The sequence below is a fragment of the Pyxicephalus adspersus genome, chromosome 8 (assembly GCF_032062135.1).
Source record: "Pyxicephalus adspersus chromosome 8, UCB_Pads_2.0, whole genome shotgun sequence".
Classification (NCBI taxonomy): Eukaryota; Metazoa; Chordata; class Amphibia; order Anura; family Pyxicephalidae; genus Pyxicephalus; species Pyxicephalus adspersus.
Window position 1 is genome coordinate 10207566 of NC_092865.1, and position 9821 is coordinate 10217386.

Below are 9821 nucleotides of genomic sequence, written 5' to 3' on the forward strand. Positions count from 1 at the left end.
TGCTCCCCCCATGCCATTCCTTCTTGCCCCCAATGTTGCCCCCACCCATGACCTCTTGCCTGCCCTTGGATCCCATGCTACCCCCCCTTACACCCTCCCCGCTCCCAGCCCCTTGCCTCACATAAATACCAGAATCCCCACCATAAATACCTGCACCACCGAGCCTCTCCTGGACCACCCTGGCTGCATCCTTGGACGGACCAGCCGCCTCGCACTTCCACCGGGCCCTCGCATTATGCGAGGCCCCGGCTTCAGGTGAGGCCTGCCTGTATGTAGTTCGCGCCCTAGGGGAACGGGGGCTGAGCTCCCTGGCAGTCGCAGCCCCCTGCCTTGTAGCCCCTTTTCTGAGTCCCCCAGAATGAGGGACCCTTGTACCAGATGAGGTCCCCGCAGCCAGGACCTCATCCTGGCATGCATGGGGGCTGTGCCCCCTGGCAGCCACAGACCCCCTTTCCTCTGGTACCCATTGCACCCCCGCAGAACGCGGGGTTCTAGCACTAGGTGAGGTCTCCCCTCTCAAGGCCTCACCCTGGCTAATGTGGGGGCTACGCTCCCTGGCAGCCGCAGCCCCCACTCCAGAGCTCCGCCAGCGACGGAGATTCCTCTCTAAGCTAGGCCCAGACCTGGGCAAATGGCGCCCGGCTGACCTGTTAGAAGGGTCCCTAGTGGGGCTCCCAGCTTGGCGCTGAGCTCTGGCAAATGGTTCAGGGCTCAGGCGCACCGGAGCCCTAGCTCTCCAAGGCCGCAGCCCCTCTAATCTATCTACCTGCGGAGCCCTATCCGCCCCCCCAACTGCCTCTGCTACTCTAGCCCGCAGCCAGGCCTCACCTTGTGAGGCCGCTGCAGCCCTAAGTTGCTGCATTAAGGTGTCAATAGACTCCATAATGCCTACCTGCACCCTGTCCAAATTTCTTCTCTCAAAAAACTGTCCTTGACTTCCGTCACACCCCCCTTTTAGCCTCTCTCATCTCCACCCACTGAACTTACGACCCAGCCCTTTATCTCTCCCCCTCCTCTTTCTACAACTCAATCTTAACTCCTCCCCCCCCTTTCCTCAGTGCAGTCTGAGCACACCTGTCATGAAGCCCCTCTGCACATTTCCCTGCTCCGTGCCTCTCTTTACGGCGGCCCATTTCTTTAAATTGGGTTTTCAATGCACCACAGTGGATAAACATTTTTCTTAACACATTGGCCATGATTTATTAACCCCCCTAGCGGTATTACCGAGTGTGACTCGGGGTAGGAAAAATTGCCAAAAGCGGTAACCCCGAGTCACACTCGGGGTACCTTTGGGGGTCCCCCTTACCTTATCCCCGCCCTCCAGCGGCGATCTCACGATCCCGCTGTGATGGCGGGGCGCTTCTCCGTCGGGGGGCGTGGCCGGGCGGGAAATTTAAAAGCAGATTACCGAGTAATCTGCTTTTAAATACCGCCCGGGTCCCCACCACCCCGATGCACGCATCTGCAGTTAGATGCGATGCACCATGCAGGATTTCTGCTTGGTGCATCGCATCTAACTGCAGATGCGATCACCAATAGTAAATCCAGAGGGTGATGCCAGCGGAGATTTCCCGCTGGCAGCACCCCCTGGATCTACTCCTGCTCGCATCTTCCGGAGGCTGATCTCCGGGTGATGTGGTAGGGGAAGCAGGGGGATGTCCCCCTGCTTACTATGTAATCTGCTTTTAAATTTTTTTTACAGTAAAAAAACACACAAAACACAATAAAAGTAAAAATACACATTTTAGTGCACCAAGCATCATTGCCCAGTGCCCTGATTTTCATTTTGCCCACTATTAGCCCTGACCTTGATCTGACCTTTTGATGGCTTATAAATCAATTCCTGAATGTATCACTTTGTCTTTGACCTTGATGTTCCTGACTGTTTGCTGGAGACCACATGGCATCCAAACGGCATCTCGCCAGCGCAAGCGCTGTTTTGGAGGAATTTGAAAGCAGCGATAGCGATTTGGAGTCCCTTGTGGAATCGAGCGATAGTGATTCACCAGGTAATTTGTCATCAGACAGCGAAAGTGAATTGAGCGACGATTCTGGACCTGTGCGCACATGGTGTCCTATTGACCTTGATGTGGACCAGGCAGCACCGCCAAGATTTCCATTTACCGGCGCACCTGGGATGAAAATTGAGGCTGAATGCGACGACCCCCTGGCATACCTGAAGTTGTTTTTTACTGATGAAGTTATTGAAAAAATTGTTGTGGAGACAAACAGGTAAGCCGCTCTTGTGTTTGCTAACTTTTTGAATTTTTTTGCTATTTTTTTTTTTTATGCCAACATGTGTGCTGCTCTGTGCTAACTTTTAGAAAATTTTTGCTAATTTTTTTTGCCAACATGTGTGCTGCTCTGTGTTTGCTTTTAGAAATTTTTTGCTATTTTTTTTTGCCAACATGTATGCTGCTCTGTGTTTGCTTTTAGAAATTTTTTGCTAATTTTTTTTTGCCAACATGTATGCTGCTCTGTGTTTGCTAATATATTACTTGCCACCTTCACACTATAAAAGAACATATCCTAAAATACATTTTTTTTTTTGTTTTATGCAGGTACGCTGGACAACAACAAGGTGCTCCACACCTGAGGTTTGCAAGAGGCAGAAAGTGGGAACCTGTGACCAAGGATGACATTTGGCTGTTTTTGGGCTTGGTAATCCTGCAGGGAGTTGTGGGCAAACCCGTGCAGAAGTGGTACTGGTCCAAGAACAAAATTATTGCCACTCCATTCTTTGGCTCAGTCATGCCTGAATATCGCTTTTCCCTCATCATGAAGTACCTGCACTTCGCAAACAATGAAGAATTTGATGAGACTACCCATCCTACACCAAAACTCAATAAAATTTGGGAAGTATCTCAGATTATTCTACAAAATTTCCAGCAAACCTATGTGCCAGAAAGAGATGTAAGCATTGATGAAAGTCTAATGGCTTACAAGGGGAGGCTCAGCTGGGTGCAGTACATTGCGTCAAAGAGGGCACGATTTGGCGTGAAGACCTATATGCTGTGTGAATCCTCATCTGGCTACATCTGGAATATGGTGCTGTACACTGGAAAAGGGACACAGTTCAACCCCAGATACAGCCCATATGGACTGGCAACATCTTAAGTGCTATCCCTCATAGAGCCATTGCTAGGTCAGGGCTATTGTATCACAACTGACAATTTCTACACCTCTCCTGAGCTTTATGAGTTCCTTCTGCAACACAGAACAGATGCGTATGGAACCGTTAGGGCTAACCGGCGCAACCTGCCAGCACTGTTTTCAAAAGGGAAGCTGAAGACAGGAGAAATTGTGGCCTGGCAGAAAGGCAAAATGATGGCTCTAAGATGGCGTGACAAGAAAGATGTGTGCCTGATGAGTACTGTCCATGATGCCTCCACCGTTCTGGTACACACAAAACGTGGGAAAGAAGTGATGAAGCCACAGGTGGTGATTGACTACAACAACACCATGGGAGGTGTCGACAGAGCTGACCAAGCCATGACATTCTACCCAGCGATGAGGAAACAGCAAAGGAAGTACTACAAGAAGATTTTCAGGCATCTAGTTGAGCAGTGCCTATGGAATGCCTACGTTCTATACAAAAAAAAAAAGTCAGAGGCCTGTGAATCATTCAGAATTAATTTTGCAACTTTCCGAATCCATAGTCAAGAACCACCAAACACCATCAGTGGCTATGAATAGACCTGGACGTCGTGCTTCCACCATTGTCAACCCAGAACAACTTCGTTAAATACATCCCACCAACCCAGAAAAAGGCCGCACCTACAAGGATGTGTGTGGTTTGCTGCTCAAAGACCGATGACAGAGGAAGGAAGAAACGCAAAGAAACCAGGTTCTACTGTCCTGACTGTGATGTTGGACTTTGTGCAGCACCCTGCTTCAAAATCTACCACACCCAGGATGTCTACTAAAAATGTAAATAATTTTTTTTTCTAAAATCTGCATTTAATTTATCTTCTTATTTAACAATAATATTGCACCCTTGTTTGAAAAATTTCAGTTAGAATTTTTTGATAAAAAAAAAAAATTTTGATAAATTACACTGTTGTGGTCTATTATTTCATTATTTTTTAAAATTATGTATTACAATTATGTATTATATTATAATTTATGATTAAAATAGAATAAATAAATATAATTATTGTACCCGGGAGTTAATCCTAAGAATTACAAGCCCAGAAAATAAACAAAAATTTCTACAAAAAAAATAGGATCACTTTTTGCATCAAAAAATGACAGAATTAGAACACTAGGGGGGTTAAGGCTCTCCAAAACTGGAGAAGACAGACAATCATGGGAGAACCGAGTGATCCAGCAAACCAGGACAAAGTTAAAACATTGCCAATTAATGGCAAATTGTTTTATGAAATCTATTCTAGGTTTATTCGATCATCTTGGCTCTCCCATAATAGTCTATCTTCTTCAGTCTTGGCCAGCTTTAATAAATCAGGGCCAGTCATAATACCATGCATGGTGCTACAGCCCATGCACGCTATAGGCTACCGCATATGGGCACTGGGGGCACATTTTTTTCTTTGTTAATAAAGTGAAACATGAAAATACAAATTCTGCTGTTGCTGTATATTGGGACATGCCAAGATTTCTGCAAACCAATAACAGTATATAAATGTATTTAAAGAAATCCGCTGCCTCACAAAGTTTTAGGCAAAGGAGATGTGTTGAAATGAATGGAAAACACGCATTTGTAGACCTACGAAAAACACTCATTATTGCTCTTATAAATTGCCATAAGTGTGTGAAATATGAGCAAAAGCAACGTGATGCCGGTATTAGAGCCGGTGTACCGTAATTATATGATTTGAAGCATATTCTGTACTACAATGTGTTTTACACCTGGTGTCGGTGAATGGCTACATTATTTAAACTGCACCTGACTCTTAATATTTGCATATTTTTCAATCTCCCAATGTGCAGTCATCAAGACATGATGAAAGGCATCCTCGTGTGATATAAGTGAAATGAGTGCATAGCAAACCGCGTCCGTAGGTGTTTTTTAACTAAATTACTCTGTTTTGCAGACGTGATGGGCTGTTTGACAAACTGCTTAGAGAAAAAGATTAGATGGAGGGAGAGGAACCGGTCTCTGGGGCTGAGTCATGGGGAGTGGGAGTTTTTTTAATTGACCCAAAAAAAAAATGATCTTGTTTGTGATAGGATGAGGGGGTTGTAGAATAATTTGAATCATATATAATATCTTGCGGTATGTGGATTTTATGTTGTGCAAAGAGCTACATTTGCAGCAAACTGTAAAGTGGTTTGCTTGCTATAGGTTCGGCAATTTAGGGTCATTTCCAGGCATACACTTATGAAAGCGTTTCTCAGCCTTTTTAACATTGGGAAACCCTTTGAAATAACATTCAGGTTTTTAGAAACCCCTCCTATATTTACCATATTCACAGCTCACATTACATTAACGTGGTGGTCTATATGAAAAATTCCTCTTACATACCTGGGAATTGGAAATAATGTCATCCTTACAGATAAACAGAAAGATCATTGGTGTCAGGTAAACTGACCTAAGAGGTACAAATTGCTGAAGGAACCCCTAGCAACCTCTGGAGGAACCCTGGTTGAGAAGCACTGGCTTGTGGCAAATGCACTTTGATGGAAGCACACCTCCAAATGCCCTTGGTTTGGAAGGACTGTCTTTCTTTTAGAACCAAGTCCCTTATTTTAGAAAGACATAAACCCTTCTCTAAAAAATGTATTTACCCATTTAAAAAATGTTAAAGCACTTCTTGGTTTATGCTATCATTTTTTGCATACTCATTTGTAAGGTCCAGATACTAGTGGGGTGAAAGGGGTTTGTCAATCACCTACATACTTTAGGTGGCCCTCTATATCTCTAAAAGCTGGGAGGTATGTGACAGGGAACTATTATGAGGAAAATCCCAGGGTCCCAAAGACCAATAAATAGATCTGCAAATGACAGAGATATACAAGCAATGCCACATCAGGAGGAGTGGACCCCTTCCAGGAAAACTCACAATCTAGGAGGTGGGGGAAGTATCACACAATAGGAGGGGCGATACAGAGTGGTGAGAAGTTTTAGGAGACAGAAGAAGATGGATAAGTAAGTTTGAAAAGTTGTGTTTTGAGTGCTCTTTTAAATGAGCATAAAGTAGGAGCAAGCCAAATAGGATGAGGAAGAAAGTTCCAGAGAGCCGGGCAGCTCCAGAAAAGTCTTGAAACCATGCATGTGAGGAGGTTATGAGTGAGAAAGTCTTTAGTAGGTCATTGGAAGAGCGAAGAGAGCAGCTGGGAAGAGGGTGGGTGTTATTTTTCTATCAGGTCAGAAAGATAAGTTGGGATTGGAGGAATTTGACAGAAGACAAAGCACAGGATCATGAATTTGATTCTAAGGTGAAATGGAAGCCAAGAGAACTATAAAGGGAGGCAGCAGAAGAAGAGTGGTAGGAAGGCTGTGTATGGGGTAGGTAGGTAGGTGGGTAGGTAGGTGAGAAGGATGGATGAGTCTAGCTGCAGCATTCATGATAGATTGTAGAGGACAGAGTCGAGTTAGTGGAATACCAGAGACGAGGAGGTTACAATAGTCTAACGAGAGATGATAAGAGCGTGTAAAAGGAGTTTGGTTGTCTCTGGGGACAGGTAGGGCGGATTTTGGAGATGTTTCGCAGCATGCATGCCACCTCTCCTTTTTAAACATAGAGGCCCATCCACATCTGTGTATACCATTGAAGTGCTTCATCAAATATTCATTACAATGTGATAGCTTGAGTAATAATGTGTGTTAAGGCAGCCCATTTAATTAAAATGAGTTTCCAATAGATGAATGTCACTGCAACATTTTTGTTAACACATATCACACAATCAGATCACAATTTATGGTGCTGTAGCTCATGAATGTTACAGGTTAGTATACATGTGAATTGGGGTTCTATCAATAAAAAAACAATGCACAATAAATCATCAAATCATCTAACAATGCATTGCAGTAATGTTTGGCATGTGTTTTACTGCAGTTTACTGTCAAGTATAAGTGTGAAGCGAGGGTAATGAAGTGTTTTGGCACAGCAGAACCTTTTAATACCAGAAAGTATCTGGATATCTCACTTTTAACACAAATCAAAAAAACTTAGAGCTTTTATTTCTAGGTTTATTATAATGAATGGTGACTCCTTTTTGCGATTGGCTAACTGCACATACAGAGTCGCTAATTTAAAGCACAGACGTGCTGAATAATACTGATATTTATTCTAAACTACAAAGAGCTATTTAAGGAATATTGGTCAATGCCAGTATAGTGTATGGAAATCCTGACTTCCATGGAATGGAGCTTGGGAAATAATGAAGCAGGCTTTGCAAAACTCACTTTGATCTGAAGATGTGCACTACAGAAAATCTATTCTGCCATCAGATGACATTTGGTGACAAGCAGGACAATTTTTACTGAGTCCTGCAGTAGTACTATGACTTTAACTTGGGTTGAAATAACTAGTACAGAACATTGTTCATATTTCAACACATATATCAAGGACCACTCATGCCAACCCTGAACGAAAGAAAGAGGAACCCTTGGCATTATAGCCCAGGCCAAAAGTTGTATTGTAAATATGTACTTTGTATTGGAAGAAGGTGTTTGGGATTGAAGGGGTACATGCTGACAACTGTACAAACCAGGACTCTTTAAAAATATATTGGTTCGGAGTACAATGGTTACCCTTATTATGCAAAGTTTAAGAGGATGAGAGTAAGAGGAGAGGAGAGAAGCATTGAACCTAAAAGTGGACGAGTTAGGAAACTTTAAATGGTTCCTAGTTTCTGCTGTTGACTTTGTGTTGTCTACAATTTACAGCTAACAGTTGAAATAATACTATTTTATATAACTTTAGGTGATAAATTGATTTTTAGGTGATACAAGATGTTGGCTCTATTAACTAAGCTCTAAAAACTACTAATAACTGTTCTTTTCAGCAGTGATAGCCAATAGGAGTTAAATATAGCTGTCACATGTTTAAAAATAATGATTGTTACAGCAAATAAAATATGGTTTAGGTCCAACCTAAAGTGTAAGGGGAACCTAAATATCTATACCACTAAAATCTGCAATTGAAAATAGCAGTTGGGGAATCAATGTAACAATCTTCTCAATGCAACAGTTTATTGTTACCACCCGTTGTAGAAGTCATAGAAGGTACATCTATGATCAAAGAGAGCACTGATTGGAGGAAGTATGGCAGGATATATGGCGGTCCTACTAACTCCTTTCGACAAAATCTCCTGGGCAAAACCATCATAATATAAGACCAGTTAGACCAGTGAGGTACAAGAATGGTTGGCTTACCCCATCAACACACAAAAATCCATGTTATGCTTTGGGACAACTTATAAAAAATATCCATAAAAATACAATATACAGAAAATTTACTTTGTATATTAGGCTGTGATACGGGTGCTTTCAGTCCCTCCAATTTGTTTACCAAGTAGCCTGCAGACTTTTGTCCTTGTAATCTCATCTAATCCATCCTTGCTTATGCAGTTTTAAAAAATGACAGCCCCCACAGGCAGTATATAGTTATCAGAAAGTTATCAGTAGATTTTTATTTATTGTTAGATTTACATACATTTTTTTGCATGTTTGGAAATGAAAAATGGATGGCCAGCTTTAGCAAAAAGTTGCCAACAAACTTTCTACCAATTAAGCAATCTTTTTTTCACTTCTTTTTTGAACACGTTAAGCAGTGATTTTCTGCATCTACATAATTTTGATACTAAGTACAGTTTTGTGTTGTTTTTTTTATTATTATTATTATTATTGTTTATGTATCCATCATCTGTACAAAAGTTCATTCAGAATTGTCCACAAGTCTGCAGTCTGTATCTTTCAACAGTATAATTATTTTCTTGCATTCTAAACAAGAATGCCCATGTCTGTTTGTCAAGTCCAGGTCTTTTTCCTTAGAATTTCCAATAATGAAAGGCAAAAAGCTTGTTAAAATCTCTGCTTGGAAAAAAAATCTATTCTTTAAATGAGAATGGAGAAGAAAAAAAAATCATTCTTTGTGCGATACAAAAAAAAAGAACATTTATAACTAAGCTTCCTTTTTACTTTCTTCGGGGAAGGAAAATGTTCAATCTTCAGATCACTAAACCATCTGCACTATTTGAAACTTTCTTTTCCAGCTCTAAGGAACCCATGCCCAAAAGTGTGGCCTTTTAAAAAAAATGTGTTCGCTTGCTGAAGCCTCTTTATTTTGATAAAATAATTTTCTAGGACACGGCTGTGGCTGTATTTTTTGTCTCCGCTCCATTCTTTGTCATCGTAACATTTCTTTCCCCGGTAGTCAATGGTGTTCTATAAATGAACTTTTCCCCCAAAGTGCACTTATCGTTAATTTTTTTTCCACTGCCTCTACTGGGACCGTACATTGTCTGCTCTTAGCATTAAAGCAGCCAGTTCAAAGATTTGATTAAAAAACTCTATCACTGTGTTAAGCCAGGAGCTTCCTGTCGAGCCTGTTATGCAGCGGTTACATGTTCTGTTGTTGTTAAACAGTTTAAAGCAAATTACTGTACTTGAGATTTCTGCTGGCGCAGCCCTTAGTATGTGGGTTTTAGGCTTGCTTAAAACTGTGTTATAATGAGAATATTGAAACATTTTTCAATGGAATATTAATAATATTGAAAAGAATTACATTATTTTCATTGGTAATCATTTGAAAGCATGCATCCTTAAGCAGGGCTTGAAAAGGTGGTGAAAAAGATGGAGAACATGGTTTAAATATTGTTTCAGGTTTTACAGCCTTCGGCCTGCCTATTCCCAG

General features: G+C 41.8%; 1 protein-coding gene across 1 annotated transcript; it reads left to right on the forward strand.

The window, feature by feature from the left end:
- Positions 1-1900: 1900 nt before the first annotated feature.
- On the forward strand, positions 1901-3117 carry LOC140337156 (piggyBac transposable element-derived protein 4-like). Its single transcript, XM_072420725.1, has 2 exons — positions 1901-2232; positions 2562-3117. Exons 1-2 carry the CDS (start codon positions 1901-1903, stop codon positions 3115-3117), a joined length of 888 nt encoding a protein of 295 aa, XP_072276826.1.
- Positions 3118-9821: the final 6704 nt, after the last annotated feature.

What these genes read in the sequence shown, in the direction of transcription:
- LOC140337156 (XM_072420725.1), top strand. Translation starts at nt 1,901, where the DNA reads ATGGCATCCAAACGGCATCTCGCCAGCGCAAGCGCTGTTTTGGAGGAA. An exon ending in ATTGTTGTGGAGACAAACAG is followed by an intron (nt 2,233 to 2,561) that starts GTAAGCCGCTCT and finishes TGTTTTATGCAG; the next exon opens with GTACGCTGGACAACAACAAG.